A 21435-nucleotide genomic window follows, 5' to 3' on the forward strand; every position below is an offset into this window, starting at 1 on the left:
TTTGTAAGATACAAATTTACATGATATCATTAACAACCAAGTCTAAAATTTATTGTAATCACGCATTCTAAATAAAAAGAATGACTTAAGCCCTAGAATTAGAATAAAAGCTACTGTCACTTAGCAATTGAGTTCTATACCATGCAATACATTAAGGACATTAGACAGAACTTTAATTTACTTAATTCTTTGGCAGCACGACATACTACGCCTTACTTTTAGACCAAATTCTGTACAAACTTGGCCATTTCGAAACACGAATAACTCATGCTATAGAGCTTTCTGGACGCTTGGAATAAAGCCAAACGCCTCCTTTGGCCACGCTTTACTTACTGATGCTTTATCTCAAAACTTTTTGGGTCGTTGCAAATCCATTAAAATCCGCATATTTACATGTGTATTAGTAGGGGAAAATTCTTGACAATCAAACGATCGCGTTCGCCCCAAAAATGAAGGTTTTTCTTGTAATACATATTAGGCCAAATTGATCATGCAGATGCAATGCAACACTGGATGCTTTTTTTATGAAACTTTTATATACTAAATTTTGACATATTCACAGAAAACCTGTTTTCATATTTTTGAAAACTGCTCATTATTTTCAGTCTAAAAACTAAATGTAACCAGCATCATTCGATGCGCCTTTATTGACTCTTTATAGATGCATTAGAAAGTAAAGTATAACAATGACAATTTTAATAGTCAAATTTAGCAAAAACGTTTAAAGGATGTCAAATCAAGTCAAATTTGAATACAAAAATTGCAACTGCACAAATCCAAGTTTGAGTGCCGCAGCGACAGCTGCTGTGGCAAAAGACTGAGGCCAAATTTACAAGCCGTGACGTCGGATAGGGCGTCCTCTCATTTTTCCATATCCCAGTTTTTTTTTTTCCTTTTGCAAAACGCGTTTAGTATCAAACCATGTTGGTTTTGAAACCGTTCGAATGATAATAACACTCCAACTTCTGATCACACTGCCTTGTATTGCTAAAAGAACTTGACACTGCTTTTTTGAAGAGGGATATAGTAGGTACCATTCGATAAACGAGCACTGGAAGACGTAGAATCAGTACTAACTGAATTTGTTTGTTAGGTTTTGATAATTTTTTTGCCTGTTTGACGTGGGTGCTGCTGCCATTCCTTTTCTGCTGTCTCTGCTGTCTGCTTCTTGGTCTTTGTCTGGTCTCTGCTGGTGTTGCTTGTTGTTTGGTCTTTGTCTGGTCTCTAGTGTCGTTTGTTCTCTGGTTTTTCCATGGTGTTGGTGTTGCTGCTGCTGTTGCTAATATGGTCTTCTCTGGTGTACTGTGTCTGGTGCATGCTTTTTCTCTGGTCTATATCCGGTGATTGCGTGTCCTCTGGTCTATCTACGGTGGTGGTAAGTGGTAAGTGGTAAGTATCTTCTTTCTTCTGGTTGCAATGATATAAGACTTTTTTGAACGTTTGTATTATTGCTTCCTTTCTCGTGATAATGCATTTTATCATGATATTTACTTTGTTGCGCTTTCTTCTTCTTTCGCTGGTTACGTTGCCTCTGTGGCTTCACATGAGACAACGTTAGTCATTATGTTGCAGTGCAAACTTATACCACCATTGCTTTTGCAGTTTTGTGTGTTTGCGTTACTTTACATTCGACTATTACCATGCACTTTGCTCATGTATGCAATTTTGTTGCAACAACGAGCTCTTTTGAGCATCTCTGATGTTGTACTTGTTATACTTTTCTTTGACTCACTTTGTGTGGTGAGTATCCCTTTTTTGCCTACGTACTACTATACTCCTATAGTAGTATGTTCTTTTATTCTTTCCTTTATTATTTTTATGTTTCTTTGAAGCATACCTTTTTTACGTTGTGTGGATGTGCCTATCCCTGAAGCTCAACAAGACTCTATCCGAGGCTAGGAGGTAGATAGGCCGCCTCCACTTGGTTATCGCTACTTACTTTAGTGATGATTGAGGGTCTCAATGCCAGTATTTAAAGCTAGGTGGTGTAAGTAAGGCATGCTCTAGCACTTGGGGGAAGTTTGATGATAGCAGCGGCTATATTGCTATTATAGCGGCGCTTAAAATTTTGCCTCACATCAAAGCAGGGGGAAACTCTCGCAATTTTTTTTAGGTCAGCGGAGTTTTCAAGCAATTTGATTGGCTCAGAGGTTCAGGGACCGAAGGATTCTAGCTAGTTGATCTCCTATTGATTTATCATTTATCATGATATTATGTTTGTAATAAAAGGGTAGCCAAATGAATACAATATAAGTCCTTCGTTAATTAAAAGTATAAAATTAGGTGTAATCATTTGATCTAGCATGCATTAAACAGTGGCATGTGAGGGATGTCTTTTAAATTTATCATGTGAAGATGTTATACAAGTATTATTATTTCAGTCCAGTGCTGGTTAGAACGTTGTTACAACAACAGTATAAAAAAAGCTATAGTAGCATCAGTTCTCATGGATTTACAACTCGTATTAATAGCTCAGCCCCTGCCAAACTGTTGAAAACCCATCGCTCAAGGCCAACTTTTGCTACAGTGGCTCACATAAAATTTTATTTGTACATGGTTTTTAGTAATACCACCCCCTGAATTTATTTGATAGTCTCCAGCATCACATGAACGTTACCAAGGTGTTACTGCCATTGTAAATTCCAATTTGAAGGTTGAAAACCCAGGTTTTAGAGGAAGCATCGTAGGTGTCGGAACGAAATCTCATTTTTTGGGGAATAAAACTCAATTAGTGAAGTGATCGGGTTGAATTGGCAGTTGAACGATGCGTTTAGGATATAGATTATCTCTGATAGGCAAATGTATTCCATGTTGCATAATACAGGAGGAGATCTGAGCATGAGCAGAGATGTGTGATAGATCGCGATCTCTTTATTCAGAAGACAGTATAAAGGAATATGAGAGTGGTGCCATCAAACGGTTAGAAGTCTATATCCTGGTTCCTAAAATGTGGTAATATATGTCCCTTCGTCCCTGAAAGTGGGTTTCAATTCTGACAAATGCTCTTCCGTCAAATTTACCAGGAAGATCATTCTATCCTGGATCATCTCTGTTGGCTGTTCCTGACTAGTGATCTATGAGCGTTTACATAACACATCTTCTCTAACTTGTTCGAAGCTTACACAATTATCCCGCATTCAAGATCAAGGTCCTATTGCTGCGACACTGCCAAATACCTATAAATACCTCTGAAATTTACACTAGTTTTAATCCTCCTTCAAACTTGGAATAACTTAATAGATATATTCAGTTTTAATTGCATTTCCTCTGTCTATATTTCATTATTCTAAACACAAGCAATAGCTTTTCTTTTAATTCTGTTTTCCTGACATTGTCCTCGCTTATTATGTTACAACCAAAGTAGCGTTAAAAAAAACCCCTTTATATGTTTAGCAAGCCCTCAAAATGGGTATATAATGGTCCAGATATAAAGGCTCTAGCATCAACAAGGAACTTGGAATAACTGTTTCCTCTTTTTCTGTAAAATACGTAGTGTTGAGTATGTAGAGCTGCGGGAGTTCAGACACTCAACGGTAGTCGGATCCTTCATAATGATCAATATTGGATTTACAGAACTTGATGTATTGACTCATTGAACAATTAGATTGATTGATTTAGCTATAATGACTTTATTTAAGTAAGATGCGCTCAAATCAATTGATAAATCTTTAGGTTTCGTATCTGATTACTTTTAAAGTCTTCCTTTGATATCTTTCTTAATTATTTTTCATTACTTGTAACTTACAGATTCCAACAATAGGCTTTATATCAAGGCCGTTGCTCAAAAATCGCTAATTTCGGAAATTATCCATCTCTCAACGTCAACTTTTCCATCAGAAACTCAATTACACTCTCGTTTTCTTGCAAAATTTGGCTCTAAGAGCTTGCTATTTTTTAAGCTGTAGCGCCGATATTTCAAAACGTATTCTTGGATGGTTTCAAGCTCACTTTTTAACTGCACCTTATTGAGCAAAAGCGGCTATAAAAGACCTACTAACACTGTGGATTGACTATCTTGCGATATTTCGAGTTTGTTTCTGTGAATTCAATCCATATAGGGATAGATACCATACATGCATTACCTCTTACGACTTAAATATATGCAGATCACAGCGAATATTAGATGCATTCCAGCAAAGATTTCTTGTGCTAGAATCCGTTTTAGGTCGTCAGAATAGTCCCAAACCATTACTCTTAACTAGCACTTACTTCTTGATACCTTTGCTCAACTTTTTGAGGTCCAAAAAAACATGACCAAAAATCGACCAAAAAGCATGAGGCACCCCTCATGGTTTTCGTCGAAAATCAAACGATCGCGATTTTTGGCTTGAAAATGAAGACTTTTACTAAGGTATATATTAAATCAAAATGTTTCTCTCGATCCAAAGCAACTTCTGAAATCACTTTTATGAGGCCTTGATATGCAAAATTTTGACATTTTGGCCAAAAACCTCATTTCATATTTTCTGGAATTGCTCAATGAGTTCAATCTAAACATCTATTTTACTTAGCACCATTACATTCTCCTTAGAAAGCAATCCAGAAGCGCATTACAAAATCTGGGATGATTATCGCAAATTACAGTCGAATCCTGCTAAATAAGTCGAATAATGCCCAAAAAGCTTGAAAATCATCAAATCAGAACAGAATCATAAGCGGAGATAGAAACGTTATGGCTGCTGCTGCTGGCAGGATCAATCATGTCTCCCTTACAAAGGCCAGCGATATTTGTGAAGCTCCTAGAAGGTGCATTGCGCGAACAGCACCATAGCTTAGCTTAAGCACTTTTATTTCGATATGTGTCTCTATATCTGGACAGTAACATCTTCGCAAACTGCTCATCCCCTAGCGTAAATGTCCTAACGATAATTACATATCAAATGAGTAAATTTCAAGCAAATTCTTTCATCTATGCCCTTATTTTTTCACAGCATAATGGCCAACAGATAAGTCAATGATCGCACCTTTGGTAAACAAGGTGTCTTCTATTCACTCAAAGTGATACACAATTGCCATGCATAAACTCGTAGGGTATTGTGTCCAAGTTCAGTTGGTTTAAATCTATACAAAATACTAAATCAAATTAGTGAGAACCGTCTCCTCTCTGACATGCCGCAATGCCTGGTATTTATAAGCGGGCAGCACCCATCACCCAATGTCCTGGCATGCAAAGCTGTTCTCCTCCTTTTACTTATCAGCAAGGTTATGTCTCTTTTCTGGAATCACTGGCGATGTTATACATTTGATCTAAGAACTGTATGTCCCATTTAACATCCTTGACATTTAAAAGTTTTTTTCGCATTGAAATGTATCCCTGAGAATTAGTTCAACCATTTAGATCTGGCGGAGATCATTCAATTGAGTGTAGATTCCCCTCACTGTGTGTCCTTCATCTCTGCAAGAAGTGTGATTTCTTCTGTCTCGCTTTCAATGTCAAGGAATAGAACCCACCAGCTCACATAGGTCCAACAGTTCTAGTCTCAAACTATTACATTCCAGCGTGCCTTAGTCCAATTCACATCCAAATTAAGAAAAATATTGGTTTTCTATCCATGTCCATAGCACAACCAAACTAAGAGCATTTTGCCAGTGAATCCCGATGTCTGTTTTTGTGACTCGAGAAGCCAACAAAACTGACCATGTTTCTCTCAACCCTGGAAACCTATTTTTTTCTTTAGCTTTCCATTCTCTTTTTTTACTTTTACTTTGGAATATCCCTCTTTACCCTACTTTTTCTTTACATTTATAAACTAAATCAATATGGGACACGCTTCACAAGATCACTCCAGAGATCCTTGGTAAGTTTTGCAAGAAATCATACTACCCTGGATGTACATCCTCTAACCTGTCAACCTTTTTTTTTTTTTTTTTCTTTTTTTACAACAGCCCTTGGGTCATTCTCAATGATTTGGGTGGTGCTTTTGTTATGGGTGCTGTAGGTGGTGGTATTTGGCACTCTGTTAAAGGTGCAAAGAATTCACCCAAAGTAAGTATTTTTTTGAGCATTGGAGGCATTGCGAGAGAATCAAAGGAGAGAGACAGAGACAGAGAAAGATGCTTACATGTGTCTCATTCTTAGGGTGAACGTTTGACGGGTGCTGTCTCTGCCATGAAGGCTCGTGCTCCTGTTTTAGGTGGTAACTTTGCTGTTTGGGGTGGTCTTTTTTCAACATTTGATTGTGGTTTAAAGGGTATTAGACAAAAGGAAGATCCTTGGAACTCTATCCTCTCTGGCGGTTTGACTGGTGGTGTTTTGGCTGCCCGTGGTGGTGTCAAAGCTGCTGCTGTTTCTGCCGTTGTTGGTGGTGCTCTTCTTGCTTTGATTGAAGGTGTTGGTATCGGTATCTCTAGAATGACAGCCGATCAAAATAAGCCTGTCATGCCTCAGGTAAGTTTGCCAATGTGTGCATGGATGCACTTAAGGATGTCTAACTCATTTCTAATGTAGATTTAATGCTGATGCAATATTCTTATCAATCACAAGCGACCAACAAAACTCTAATAGATTTTATACATTTCCTTTTTTCAAAACTACCACAAAAAAAAACTACACACCCTTCTCTCCTTTGCAACAACAAAAAAGAAGAAAATTCTATCAAAATGTATATATTATACGTCTCTTCCCTTCTCGCCCCTCTCTCTTTCTCTCTATATTATTTTTATTTTCTGTAACAGTGCTTTATTTATCCAGTCAAGATACCTGGATATCATTATCATGGATTTTTTTATACTACAATAAACGATTTTGGATAAATGCAGTTATTGTAGATCAAAAGCACATCTTTGCCTCGCACATGTGTATTACTGAGATGTGGTTGTTGCTAGGCAGCTTGGAGCATGCATGTCTGGATTGAAATCACCATCACATCTGGTTCCATTGCTCCATCGCATCGATAACGTACCCAATGCCATCCTCTTACTATTCAACATTGGTGCATGTTTGTTGTGACTCTGTTGGAGCTGTTGTGAATATTTTGTCACGGAACCACCAATGATAAACTCTCCTCTTTCCTTACCTTGTTCATCTCACAGACACTCAATATGATGGACGTACAAAAGAAGCTGCCTCCATGGCTACCACTCTCTTTTGTATTGGCCCAGCATCTACTAGAACATCATGTACACCAGCAATATCTCACGCCAAGTGAACAATTATACTTTCAAGATACGCTTGTGAATTTCGCTACATGGATTGCCTTTATCAACCAAATCGATAAGCAGGAGGATGTGGATACAACAGCCTTCCGTGTCCGCTCAATGCTTTATGAGCAACTGATACCCCACATATTCAAAACGCATAAATTCTGCTGCAAATTGGTCTCATTAGACTCTTTGTTGGAGCAAACTCATCGACTTTGCATACCTTCCGCGTCGGAAGTGTCACAGGCATGGCACACTTTCTCTGAAGCACATGTATCAAAGAAGGACGAATTAATGACAGAACAAGATGAAACAACAGAAGTAACAGCAGCAGCAGCAGCAGAGAAACCAAACCATGATACAGAGGCATTGGGTAAATGGAAGAGGTCAAATGATGACTGAAATGTAATATTAATGCTGTCGCACAAAGTAGACAAAGCAGCAAATAACAACAATGAAATCAATGCAAACACCACTACCACTAATAACACTACAACCACTACCATAAATACTACCGCTACAACGAATGATGCTTCCAAACTGGAGGAAATCATCACAGCACCCGACAATGTGCCACTGCGAGACATTTTTCACTCGCTTGAATTGGACAGAGCTGCTATGATAGAGCAACGCAAACTAGAGGTAACGGCAACAGTGTATCATCCATGTGCCTGACTAATACCCAATCAAGGAATTCGAAGCCCAAGAAGAGCTCAACGAAGCAGAAGAAGCCAAAGAGAACGCAGCAGCCAAATCGGTAAGATGTCTATGCTTCCATATCAGTTGGCATTACTAACATGGTGCAGTTATCCATGTTCAATGCGGATGGCAACTTCAATTTAAAATACTTACTGCAAGGCATTGTTGCAAACCGGCAAAAGACACAGTTATCTGATCGAGAACTACAAAACCTGCTCTCTGATTTCAAAGGCCATCGCTCCAAATGGGCCAACGACGATCGAGTGGGTCAAGAGGAACTCTACGAAGCATGCGAAAAAGTGCTTGTTGACCTCAAAAACTATACGGAACACTCAACGCCCTTTCTCAACAAAGTCAGCAAACGCGAAGCACCTGATTACTTTGATGTTATCAAGAAGCCCATGGATTTAGGCACTGTCACCAAAAAGATGAAGAATTTGAGTTATCGATCCAAAAAGGAGTTTGCTGATGATTTGTATCTGATTTACGACAATTGTTTAGCGTACAACACCAATTCTGCCAGCGAGTATAGAAAACATGCCATTGCCATGCGAAGAAAGACAGAGCGATTGATGGCTCGTGTGCCCAACATTAGCATCAAAGAGATCAAGCCCGAGGTAGAGGACGAGGGAGACGAGATAAGCGAGGAGGAGGAGCATGAACCACAACACCGCGTGTCGAGAAAATCTGCGGGGAAGCACGTTTCAATTGAACGCAAGAGCACACCGATACAGCAGATGGACAGGCAATCTCGAGAAAGATCACTGACACGAGGATCCAGTGCTGCCCCCCTCTCTGCACTAGAGATCAGCGACATGGAAAACGCCTTCACACCAGAAATGTCAGGTACACCTCAGTACGGCGGTAAGCATGTCAAGGCAAATCAAACGGGTGAAGGCGACGACGAGAACATTGATCTGGAGCAAGAAGAAAAAAAGTTGAATGCCGAGATTGACGCTGATTTAGGAGAGTATCAAGATCAAGTGTGGCGAGACAAGACCAAGAAGACTAGAGCCAAACTGACGACAGACGTTGAAAAACAGTATCAGTTCTCATTTTCTGAAAGGGAAGCACTGATGCGATCTGGGCTGGACATGGAACGCTTTGCCATGATGGAGCACTTGCACGACAAGCCAGAAGCAGTGGTCAAGTTGGTGCGCTGTGAATTTGAGCGCTTTCTAAAGTGGACAGATCGACGATCCACGACAGCCACCCTGTATGATGATTTCGACCTGGATTCTAGTGATGATGAGAATTTAGATGCCTTCTTTTCCAGAAAGATCACCAAGCCAGACAAAACAGTGGACGATTCTACAAGGAATGATTTGTTTTTACCGGATTATGAGATTGCCAGCGGTATCCCAGAGATTGACGGCGTGCCTGAAGATGTAATTGAACCTACAGTGTCGTCTAATGGCAAGGCAATTGTGAGAAAGTCTTCTGTTGATCTCAGTCCCGAGGCGCTATTGGCTGCTCAAGGGTAGGTTGTTTGATGAGTGTTTTGGATGAATGATGGATAACACTGTTCATAAGTTATTCTGATGTCTCGCTGGATGTCTATCCTCAACTTCAATTTCCAACATATGGACTGACGCCTCTGATTGACAAGAGCAACAAGGCGTTGGAGCAAGTGCGTCTCATGTATGCCAAATGCAATGCGATACGCAACAATGTGCCGGTAATGTGAGCGCAGTCAATTGGATGTATCAGTTTGTACTCATCGTATGATGCTTAGATTTCTACATTAGCGTCTTCCATTGAGGAAGTAGATGAAGCCATTTCAGATTCCCAAAAGCAGCTGGTGCCTATGCCCTCCTCTTCTGCCAAGATACCGCCATTAGCTCTCAACCCAGAATCAGGTCATCAAATGGTGCAAAAAGTGCTGTCCAAGCTACTCGCTCATGCTGGTTTTGAGGGAGCCAAGATGGGCGCTTTGAATGTGCTGACTGATGTGATGACAGATTACTTGACAAACATTGGTAAAACACTGCGATCTTACTGGGATGACTATGGACACGATATGGATGGCGACGTAAGTCATTGACAGTGCTATTTAGGCTATGGGACGTTATCATTAATACAACATACTAGGAAATGCTGTGCCATACACTTTATGAGAATGGCATTTTGGATATATCAGATCTTGAAGGCTATGTGCATGACGATATTGAGAAGAATATACAAAGATTAGATGATGTCAAACGTAGATTGCAGGCCTCGTATCAAGACATGATTGCTGTAAATGTCACTCTTATTAAGGCTGTTTGTGCAGAACGTTAATCGGTATTATTATAGGGTCCTTCTGACAAACCAGTACAAGATGACGAGGCATTGCTGAATGAAGATGACACATTCATTACGTACAGTATACACATGTAGTAGGAATGACCAGCATACTGACACTCTATCTTTAGTGGTGTTTTTGGCGAGGATCTTGGAGAAGACTACTTTGGTTTTAAGAACATTGGATTAGACAGAGAATACAACCTAGACGCACTCAATGTAAGAAGGGAAAACCAGCCTGTCACCTGGTGGCTCATTACTCATGTTTTCTATAGATACCCACTCGACTTTGGTTTGGTAAAAAGGACAAATCACCCACCACGCATGATGCCAACAAAGAACCACAATACAAGTATCCACCGCCACCCAGCTTCTTGCCACTGACATCTGAAAAGAACGTTATTGGTCTATTGCAGCCCTATTTCGCAAAGAAGTTATCAGATCCTTCTGGCAAGCCACTGATAGAAGATGAGTACATTCCTAAAAGCAAGAATCGACCACGATACCCGCCTACCAACAAGACGGCAGCAGGCAGAAAGAAACTAGCTAAAGAGGCATCTTCATCGCAAGCAGATCACAGAAAGAACAAGCGCAAACGTCCTACCGAAGAAATTGTAGCTGAGAAGGCGGAAAAGGCGGAAAAGAAGCGACAAAAGATGGAGGAAAAGGCGCAGCGTATAGCAGAAAAAGAGCAAAAGCGCAAGCTGAGGGAAGAGCTACGAGAACAGGAGAAGCAGGCAAAGATAGAGGCAAAAGAAAAGAAGAAACTGATGAACAAAAAGACCAAGCAAACCAAAGCTGCGTCTTCATCCATTACGGCTGATTCACCAGCAGAAAATGAAGATGACGAATAAAGTGCTTTTATAATGGTTGATTATCTCTTCAATACAATCATGCCATTTCAGGCTAACAATACTAGATGTCATGTACCTAAGGGGACTGTCTGTGTATACATGTGCTATGATACTTTACGTGAGTTGCCTACAATCGTTGCCTGTCTTCATATCAGCTTTGCTAACTTAAGCACAAAGAATCACTTTAATTTGCCGCCGTGTAATCCGTGCTGCTGATGTACCACACATTAAAAGTGCATATAAATCTGTTTTTGCTATTTTACTCCTTTCTTTCCCCTTTTTCTTTATCTCTTTTACCATCATGTCGCCTCATATTCCGTTCCCTCTTCGTGAGCAAAAGGTCGATCAACATCAGCCCTTCCAACAAAACCTGAATGTCACTCTGTTTTGTCTTGATTGCAAAATCAGACCTCCTAATCTTGTAGAAGAGTTTGCATCGGGCGATCTGGTGTGTGGAGATTGCGGCCTCGTGTTGGGAGACCGTATCGTCGACACTCGTTCAGAATGGAGAACGTTTGCGAATGATGAGGGCGATGTAAATGAGTACAAGTATAGAACTAGTGGAAGAGGAGCCAACTGATGTATAAATTAGGACCCTTCTCGTGTGGGTGCTGCTTCCAATCCATTGCTTGACGGTGATCAATTGGATACCATCATCTCACGCAAAGACGGAGGTTCGGGCATATCAAAGACATTGAACAAGGTGCAAGGAAAGCAATTACAACATAAGGGAGATCGAAATATGGCCGCCATTTACAAAGATATCACAGCTATGTGCGACTCCATTTCATTGTCCAGACTCGTCAGCGACACAGCCAAGCAGTTGTATAAGCGGATTGAAGATGAGAAGCTCCTGCGAGGCAAATCAAATGATGTGATTATCGCTACTTGTATCTGCATTGCCTGTAGACAGGAAGGTGTCGCCAGAACATTTCGTGAGATCTGCGCTTTGACTCGAGTGCCCAAGAAGGAGATTGGACGTTGTTGCAATGCGCTCAAAACCAAAATATTGACCACAACCAATGTCGTTGAACCTGAGGATTTGATGAACCGTTTCTGCAGCAACTTGCGATTACCCAATTTTGTACAGAAATCCGGTGTTGATCTGGCTCGAACAGCAAAGCATTTGGGAACACTAGGAGGCAAGTCGCCCATTTCCATTGCCGCTGCCTGTATCTATTTGGTGTCTTACCTCTGCAAGAACCCAAGATCCACCAAGGACATTGCGCATGTTGCCGGTGTAAGTGAGGCAACCATCAAAGCAGCTTACAAAGCGCTGTATGCAGAAAAGGAAAAACTGATTGACCTCAATCCCATGAAGGAGTATCCCAACTGCGAAAACATTTCATTTGATGATCTTGTCTTGCCCTAAATTCATGCGAAAGATGGGTATCATCTGAAACCTCTGACAACCGAGACATTTGCTCTTTTTTTTTTTTTTTTTTTTCTTTAATTCGACAATAGCTTAAAAATACCCCAACCACGCATGATTCCATCTTTTTCCCTCCCTTCCCTATATTTTTTGTTGCTTCATTATATACACTTAATAAAATGGTCCAAGTTCACAGAGGACATCTTATACCCAGAGTGCATGCTTTTTATCCTGGGAAACGAATGCCTTTTTTATGTTGCTACAATCGGTCGTCTGGCTGGAGAATCCTATCCGAGAACTATGAAGAGTATGCCATTTATGCACGATACCCAACATAGACATTAACATCTGAAATAGACATGTAAAAGGTCTGCGGTCAGAGCAGTTTGATATCAATCAAGATGGAGGTAGCGAAAACTATCTGACATGCATCGCCATATCCGAGGTATTGCACTCAAATTTGCTATGGCTAACGGCAAACGAGTACTCACAAGGACTGATAGAATGGAGTCATTGCAATGGGGTCTGGCAACAAGGATGGCAGCCTGTATTTTGTGAGAGACATGTCTGCTGTAAAGGATGTAGAATCTGGACCGAGATTTATGGTAACGGGCATTATGTGATGCTACTTATAGAGATTGACACTATCAAAGCCTTTGCATAAAGAGGTACTAGGGGCGCCTATACACTCAATTGACTGGTCAGGCCATCATTTACTCGTGGGCACTAATCAAGGTGTGACAAAGCTATTTAGCATAGTCTTTGAGAATGATCAATTACAGGATTTCAGCTTGATAGGTCAATACGTCAGTCCACCATCTGAGGTACTGTAATTCAAAGAATCAACTGCCATACGTTGCATTGACACGCATTTTAGATCACCATCTACTCGCCATCCTACATTGCCAACTCGCACATCAAATCATCCGAGCTTTCGCCAAATTACTCTTCAAACGACATGGACGCATCCGTTCACGCATCAAGCCGGTTTCTAACAACCACTGTGAATCAGCTGTGTGTGTGGGATGCGCTGGAACAAAAGGCACCTGTATCACGTATCTATGCAACTGAAGCGCCATTGAACTGTGCAAGCTGGTCGCCCAATGATGCACACTCATTGATTGTGTGTGGTGGCTATGATCGAAAGCTGCTGATAGTAGACACTCGCATACCAACCAACAGCCATAATGGTGAGGTGTGGAGTGCAGACAATGCTCACGATAGACCTATTCGAGACGCCAAGTTCAATCCCTTTATACCCTACTGGGTAGCCTCTGCAGGTAGGCCTCCGTCTTGTTTATAATCGTCTTTGCTGGCATGCCAACATATGCTATTAGGTGAGGACTCTTTGGTCAGTATATGGGATATTAGAGCATCATACAAAGTGCCTGTTGCCAAGATTGATGGTAATTCAGGAATTGTTACCTCTGTAAGTAAGCGCTGGCAAGCATAAAAAATAGGTTATAGTTTACTCAAAGCGTCATGAATTAGGTCACTTGGTCCAACATTCGACCTGAGAATTTAGGTACAACAGCTTCAGATGGCACCATGCGATACTACACACTTTCGCCTGAAGCATTACCTATATGGGACACGCATTATCGTATTACTCGCTACGATCAGCAGGACACATTACCTATCGTACGGGAACGCAAGAAGGGAAACGTTTGGTTCACCAAAGATCAAAATTACAAATATGCCAATGCTCAATCATGGAAAACTGATATATGGGATGAGGGTGACTATGCTGAAGAGGAAAGATCCACCATGTTGTTGGCAGGTGCTCTTGGATTAGGTGAATGGGGTAGACCAGAGCCTGGTACCATCTATAAAGGCGAGGAAATTGTGGAGGCCAGAGGTGCTGTGGTGAAAGGTGAAAAATAAATTGAAGATTTGTTATTAATGTCAGTACTAATCAGGAGGTTGATTAGTGATTCCATCCAAATTGAGACCAAGCATGTACTATTCCATCACCAGTGGAGGACAATTGACAGCAAGCATTGTGAGATTTGATGCTGCTAGTAATTTAAGGAATAGGCATAGGTATTTAGCAGTACATCTGTTGTAAAGAAATCAATCCTGACAAGCTCTCTTAGATTTGATCCGGCTGAAAAGGACGCTTTGGCAGCTAAAATCGAGGATGACATTTACTGTAGACGCATTACAGATGCTCAGCAAGGTTTGGAACAGCTGAAGAATGCGCCTATCGACGATGAGCATACAAAAAGGTATTCTTTACTATAAGAGATGCACATGAATAGCTAACTTACAACGAGCTATCTAGAGAACGGGCGGAAGAGGTTCAATTTCTAGAGGATTGCCTAAAGCCTCGAGATCCCATCAAGTGCACAGAATGGCGATTCGACTCGATTCCAGACAAGTCTTCCAAAAGAATATCTCGTCGACTTTGGAATGCAGAAGACATGTGGGAGGACGCTATTCAAACGTTTAAAAGGGATCTCAAGTATTGGAGTTATCGTATTCCTCCTGGTTATAACACAAAGTACAAGTTTCCAGTAAGTGTTTGCCATGATACACACCCCACTAGAAAACTGACTCGTCCATCACAACATAGCTGGAATTTACTGCGCCTATTATTGCTCCACGCCTGGTAGAGGAGGAAGCAGTGCTGGCGCCCTTGCCACCCAAGAAGGAAGATCCTGCTCCAGAATACCTCAAAGTACCTGACGACATTGCCAATTCGCCTTACATATATGAGTCAGATATAGAAGACAACAACGACGGAGGCTCAATCATGTCAAACACAAGCAGTGTCCATAAAGGTGTATTCAAACCGCACGAAAGAGAAGCGTCTATAGATGATACTGCATCGCAGCAGCCCATCAAGGATAGACGCAATATGAGCCATGTTCCGCCTATTGTCACTATGCATGTGGACCAAGATCCAAACAGTGTTGAAGCATCCACCAATCCGTTCACGCCACCACAGAGCGCAAACAACCCAGTTCCACCTTCTTTCAGCACAAATCCATTCAAACCTGATGCTGCTGTGCACCCTGAACAATCTCCCTTGAAAACACCTAAATCAACAAACCCGTTCGAAACGAATGCATTGGATATGGATGGCATTTATCATCAACAAAGGTCGACGAATCCATTCGAGCATGAGTCCTTGCCTGAATCACCCTTGGCCGCTGGTTCGCAAGACCCACATTTGATGGACGATAATCGCAGTATACAAAGCGCACGCAGCGAGAAATCAGAAAAGCAGCATCACAAGCATCACAGCTGGCTATCCGGCGGCACTCATCAGCTGAATCTTACTCTGTCTCGCCATAGTGCCAACAGTGAAGAAAGACATCAGGAAGAGGAAGAGGGCAGTAACCTCAGCAAGACACTGTCTCAAAAGAAACATCGTAAATTCAATCCATTCAAGCGTATACTCTCAAGAAGCGGGACAGATAAGAAGGACTATTCACAGCAGCGAAACAATAGTGTGTCAACCGATGAGACCATAGAGGATAGCCATGCCAATACACTGCTGAGAAAAGACTCCAGTCGTAGAAATGCAATTCATGGTCCATTTTAGAGACAGTTATACTGTATATACTTGGTGTTTACATCATTAAATCCACTTCTTCCTTTGGTCCTTTTGCTTAAATTATCCTACAGTGACAACTATATGTTTCATAGTGAAAAAAATATTACTCTATTCGTAAAATAAACATAGCCTCAGCATAAACTTAATATCAAAGATGAAATAATGAAAGAAAACGAGGGAGAAGCAAGGGGATCAAGAATAGTATTCGGCATGCTGGGGAGGAAAGAAACCATTCCAACTGACATCTTCTTGTCTTGACTCTTGTGAGTCGAAATTGGTCTTGTGCGCGGTTTGAGCAATGAGTTCACAATGCCCAAGATGATGTATTTTAGAGGGATTGGTATCTAGCTTTATAATACTCATTATTTTAGAATGGAAGTAGAAAAAGAAGCCAAGAATCCGAAGCTATGGATTATAACACCTCTCCTTCCGCTGTCGCTGGTCCCCCCCCCCCCGACCATCGCAGAGTGATGGCACCTTAATCCCTTACGATGGCTCTCTCTCTCTCTCTCTCTTTGGTGAAGATAACTGCCAATCGTCAAGAACTTTGCTGTAAATGAGCAGCCGAACTATTGAAGACCTCACAGAATCTTTCGATGCCCGTAACGTATCAAATACTCTATGGATATGGCAAAACCGGTATAAAATGCAATTTATTCAAGCTATATTACTACTACTATTTTGGTAAGCCACGATTATAGGTGATGGGATCGCAAATTATTATGGTGATGTTTCTCTGCGTACTTTCTTGGAAATCATTGACGGCCCTTCCTAAGGAGAGCGAGCCTCACACGGGAAAAATGAATTAAGAAGAAGATCAAATTGAGGAAATCAAAGTGTGTCTCCAAGAAGAGAATCAAAAAAATAATGTATGTGTCATTATAAACTTTCATTTTAACCAATGGTTTTCTAGATATACAAAGAATGATTCCCTGAAGTTCAAGGCTGCCACATGCAATATGTGTATTCTTTTCTTTGTGTTCTATATGTAATTAGTGAGGCTTTTATGTATTCGTATTGCAATTTGATTATAAAAAACATAAATGTACCATATTCATGTCATCCCAGATTCATACTTATACCAACCAAATTACCAGTATCTGTGGCGTAATATAAGGGTTAGATCCCCCAATAAAGTAGTGTTCCAACTGTCATTTCATCAACTAAAATAATGGGTCCCTAAATTTATGGTGCTTTCCGTATTCCAATTTCTCTAGAAGTAGGGCCAACACTAAGACTTTTTTCCTTGTATCAGGGATTTTTCCCTAAATTTAGAGAGCCTTTGCACCGTAGTGTAGGATGCTCCACGTCTACATCAATGAGAAAAAATTGTATGCAAATAGAGGGCAATCTAGCATCACCACTTACCACTGGATAGTAGACAAAGCACGGCGATAATTGGTGCATTTGAGTCGTGCTTTCTCATGGTGAAAGCCGTTTTAAACGGCCAAAACAATCGCTCTCATCTAGCAGTAACTGGTTGACATCTTTTCTCAACTTTTTTGGGATCGTCGAAAACCGACCAAAAAAAAACCATGAGGGATACCTCATGATTTTTGTCAAAAATCAAACGATTGTGTTTTTGACCTCAGAATTAAAGGTTTTTACTAAGGTATATCTTAATTCAAAATGTTCCTCTCGATCCAAAGCAACCCGTGAAACTTTGTCTGTGGAGCCTTTGTATGTAAAATTTGAGATTTTTGCCAAAAACACAATTTCGTATTATCATAAATTGCTCAATAAGTTTTTTCTAAACACCTATTTTGTTTGGTTCCATTAGGTGCGTCTTGAAGAGTACTCCATAAATGCATTAGAAACCATGGGTTGATCATCACAACTTGCATAGTCGAATCTGCCAGAATAGGTCGAATCAAGTTCGAAAAATTCGAAAATCAACAAATCAGGATATAAATCCCGAGCGGCAATGGAATTTATTTTGGCGTCGGCTGGCTCGAAAAATCAATGCCATGGTTATCATGTGTTGTATCCAAGCTTAAAAAGATACAAATATAGTAATAAAGAGGATTTCTACAGACACTTGAAAAGGGACGTATAGAAATGACTAGACACTAAAAAAAAAAAAAAAAAAAAAAAAAAAAAAAAAAAAACTGAAGGCCCTTTATTGAAAGACATTACGGGATCCTTTTATACAAATCAACATCGTTCAATAAGCCAACCTTCCTTTAGCAACCAAGAACCAAGATAGAGTTCCTGCAATTCTTGTATAACACAGTACTTTTCAGGAAGCAGCCGGTTGTTTGGTCGATTGACATTGGTACTCTAGCTATTACAACAACGCAGCCCAATTGACCTTATCAGGTTCAAACCGTGAATGTTTCCAATCATCAACCACCCAACCTTTATAGTTCTTTCCGTCATTAAGAATGAGTAACAATGAATGTCTTGATCCGACCATAGCTGAGTAGAGTAGAACACATCTAGTCCAACAGGCTCAACATCATGGAGATCAATTAATGCTCGTAAAAGCTCATAGTAGGAAGGAAATTACGAACTGAAAATCACTACAGGTTATCCCGTCTACATATGGCGCATTGTATTACGCATCTTTAAATTTGTTAGATTTGATCTCCAAATGCAACTATACATGTCAAGTTAGCCACTAAATCTACATCGGCTTTGGACCATATTTATTGGCGTAGTGTGCTTATAGAGTTGATAATGCATAAATGAAAAGTAGGTCAGCGTGCGTCAATCAGTATCTCATGGGGTGCTTATGATAGAAAAAGAAAGTGCTATGTAATGGATTTTGTAGTAGTGGGTAAAAGGAGGGTATGTATACATTCTATATATTATAAAAGGCCTTATCGAGGGAATATTCTAATCTTCCATTCTTCCTTGTCATCAGTGGGCGTAGTAACATTGTCATGATTATTATCAGCTTCTTTAGAAGAGCTGGTGGCATTGATACTGCGTGATTTGCCGATAGCCATGTCCTCTACTACAAAAGGATTATTCTCATCCCTTGCCTTTTGTTCCTCGATTTGAAGCTTCCTTGCTAGTTCAGCATCGCGTTTAATTTGATCGTATTGAGACAAGTACATTTCCAACGTATCGGTATCAAATCCTAGCTCTTCGTTGTCTTCCTCTTCGCTACTGCTGATGCTAGCAGCTGGGGCAAAGTCTTCCTCCTCGTTGAATCGGCTAGATCTGCTCATGACAGACACCATATCATCAGCAGCAGGGGCTGTTGAGACGGTTTTGGTATCAGAGTCATCGCTTTCATTCACCTTCCAGGCTCTTGTCAGCAAATCTCTCCATTCAGACATGATAGATTCATCTTGCATCATGGCCTTCTCAGCATCAGCGTCCATGACAGTCTCAGGGAACATGTCTTCATCTTCTGCGCTTTCAGGTAGTGCTGCATCTGGCATTGATAATTTGTCTACAACAGCTTGATGAGGTACATCGGGCGCTTGACTCTCTGCAGCAGCAACTGGTGTAGAAGGAGGAGAGGGAGGCAAACCTTTGTACAAGAGACCCCAATAAGAGACCAATCCAGCAAAGAACAAGTAGGGCTCAAAGCTGCAGAACTTAAAAGCCAAATAGGCTTCGTAAGCAATAATGATCAGTGTGACCAAAAGCACTGAAATGCAAATCAAGAAGGCTGCGGGTTTAGCTATAAAAATGGATGTATTTAGTAACCAACACGTGAACCATTGTGTTTATATAAACAGGTACATACCAATCCATGGCTCCAGCATTTGCCTTAATTCGGTCAGTTTTTGCAACATGGTGTGGTAGTATGGCATGGTTACTTTAGTTGCCTTCTGCATGAAGGACTGCTGGTTACTATTTGATGTGGCATCGCTTGTGGGTGCAGCCATTTCTCTGGTCACAGCATCTATGCTGTTTTGTTGCTGATTTGGAGCGTTGATTTCCAACGGTGACTCAATCAAGGAGGAAGTGTTTCGTTCTTTGAGGGACAAAGATAGCTCAGAGGGAGCAGATGGATTTACGACATGCAAAGGAACAGGTGGTGGTTGCTGTTTAGGGTATGAGGACGGTAATAACAAAGGTACAGGAGGCACTTCTCCACCGCTGCTGCTGACAGTAGAAGACTTCTTTTGCTTTGTTGGTGCCAGTAATTGCATAGTGAATAACGATTGGAATTCAATCAGGAATTCAATGACGTGCTGCGAAATTTTGTACTGAACAGGCGTATTGTGATCCGGATGGCGAAGGATACCAGGACAGAAGACGGCAGCAAGATTGGAGATGCTCATCTTGGTTTCAGATGCACTGGTTGCAAACAGACTGAGTGTATCGAGTAGATAGAGCAGTAGATGTTGGTGTGGCGGTGGCAAACACTGGACCAGTTTCTGGAATGCCTCGATACGGTGTTCTGTGTTCTTGTAAGTGTTGTTGTCTATATTCGCCATGTTAGTTTGATATAGGTCTGCCGTCAACTGCACTTACTCATCACATCACGGAACTTTTGGTAGTAATCAAACGGGATAACTGGATCAGGCAGTTTGTTCAGATATCTTCTCAACACACTTGCAGCGTCATGTACCGTGTAACCCTCCCAGTTCAGATCTAATCCGTAAGTACTAGCGCTTTGATCAAATTGAAATTCGAGGGCATTGACCCGTTTGTAATTGCCAGAGATGCGAAAGATGCCCTCCGTTTCTAGGCCTTTACATAGTTGTCAATCATAGCCTCCATCATGGTACAACTTTATACAAACCATTCTTCTTGAGATAGGAGCCACATTTTGCCACTACAATGGGAATTGCTCCCGCCTTTGTGTGTTTGATGCCATCGTCGTCGACATAGCCTACTGTGGTTTTTGCGTATTTGATTGACATTTCAAGCGGTATGCCAAAGACACCGCCTTCATTATCTCCAATTAGGTTGAGGTAATACATTATTACCGTCAGTCTTCACTTACCTTTGGGTGAAGAATCTGGCCCAATTTTTTGACTGGCAGCGCCATTGGGTATTGTCACTCTCTTCAACCAGCCACGAAAGGACCTTCGCTTGGTTAATGTGTTTGTTGGGTTGCTGTTTGAGCGTTTCATTGGTATATAGAGTTGGAGAAGGAAAAGAGGAAAAATGTAACATAATCCAGTTTATGCTTTTAAATAAGATTTTGAGGAGGACACAGCTTAGTGTAACTAAATTACGTCAAGATAGTTTATTCAGGGAAACTTACCTAAACTCAAAATGAGTGTTTCTATCTTTGCTGAAAAACGATGTCATAAGTGTAGAGAGGCCATAATGATCAAAGCACTCTATGTCCATCAAATCAACAAATCGACCTAAACAAGCAAAACCGACGCCATGAGTGCTCAAGTAGCTCCATTTATGGCATTCATTCATTTATTCAGTCAAGAAGGCTCAAGTAACAGTTAATACTCATGACATTTCAGCAATATTTGTATTTGGTCTTCTCTTTTTTTAGCCATTAAAGCAATTATAGCCGTTGTCATTGAACGGTAGGCTAATTTGATGCAGGATTGATGGGTACGAAGGCGCAATATAAACAGCCAGGTTCCATCATG

At 40.8% G+C, this 21435-nt stretch overlaps 5 protein-coding genes across 5 annotated transcripts; 4 read left to right on the forward strand and 1 right to left on the reverse strand.

Annotated features, from left to right (window-relative positions):
• Window positions 1–5760: 5760 nt before the first annotated feature.
• On the forward strand, window positions 5761–6454 carry ATC70_011902 (uncharacterized protein; the record flags this gene model as incomplete). The annotated part of the gene is made up of 4 exons (XM_064831086.1): window positions 5761–5798; window positions 5887–5986; window positions 6080–6388; window positions 6449–6454. 4 exons carry the CDS (start codon window positions 5761–5763, stop codon window positions 6452–6454), a joined length of 453 nt encoding a protein of 150 aa, XP_064687954.1.
• Window positions 6455–7041: 587 nt separating this feature from the next.
• On the forward strand, window positions 7042–10976 carry ATC70_011903 (uncharacterized protein; the record flags this gene model as incomplete). Its single annotated transcript, XM_064831087.1, has 10 exons — window positions 7042–7513; window positions 7574–7782; window positions 7832–7897; window positions 7947–9319; window positions 9373–9517; window positions 9575–9871; window positions 9931–10077; window positions 10135–10199; window positions 10254–10341; window positions 10398–10976. 10 exons carry the CDS (start codon window positions 7042–7044, stop codon window positions 10974–10976), a joined length of 3441 nt encoding a protein of 1146 aa, XP_064687955.1.
• A 301-nt stretch (window positions 10977–11277) lies between these two features.
• Window positions 11278–12348, forward strand: ATC70_011904 (uncharacterized protein; the record flags this gene model as incomplete). The annotated part of the gene is made up of 2 exons (XM_064831088.1): window positions 11278–11511; window positions 11569–12348. 2 exons carry the CDS (start codon window positions 11278–11280, stop codon window positions 12346–12348), a joined length of 1014 nt encoding a protein of 337 aa, XP_064687956.1.
• Window positions 12349–12527: 179 nt separating this feature from the next.
• Window positions 12528–15898, forward strand: ATC70_011905 (uncharacterized protein; the record flags this gene model as incomplete). The annotated part of the gene is made up of 11 exons (XM_064831089.1): window positions 12528–12655; window positions 12706–12793; window positions 12852–12953; window positions 13002–13172; window positions 13226–13628; window positions 13686–13777; window positions 13840–14221; window positions 14280–14391; window positions 14445–14576; window positions 14633–14864; window positions 14924–15898. 11 exons carry the CDS (start codon window positions 12528–12530, stop codon window positions 15896–15898), a joined length of 2817 nt encoding a protein of 938 aa, XP_064687957.1.
• A 2834-nt stretch (window positions 15899–18732) lies between these two features.
• On the reverse strand, window positions 18733–20952 carry ATC70_011906 (uncharacterized protein; the record flags this gene model as incomplete). The annotated part of the gene is made up of 5 exons (XM_064831090.1): window positions 18733–19547; window positions 19614–20297; window positions 20348–20566; window positions 20619–20765; window positions 20823–20952. 5 exons carry the CDS (start codon window positions 20950–20952, stop codon window positions 18733–18735), a joined length of 1995 nt encoding a protein of 664 aa, XP_064687958.1.
• Between the last annotated feature and the right edge of the window lie 483 nt (window positions 20953–21435).

The sequence above is a fragment of the Mucor velutinosus genome, assembly GCF_035048745.1.
Source record: "Mucor velutinosus strain NIH1002 chromosome Unknown tig00001567, whole genome shotgun sequence".
Classification (NCBI taxonomy): Eukaryota; Fungi; Mucoromycota; class Mucoromycetes; order Mucorales; family Mucoraceae; genus Mucor; species Mucor velutinosus.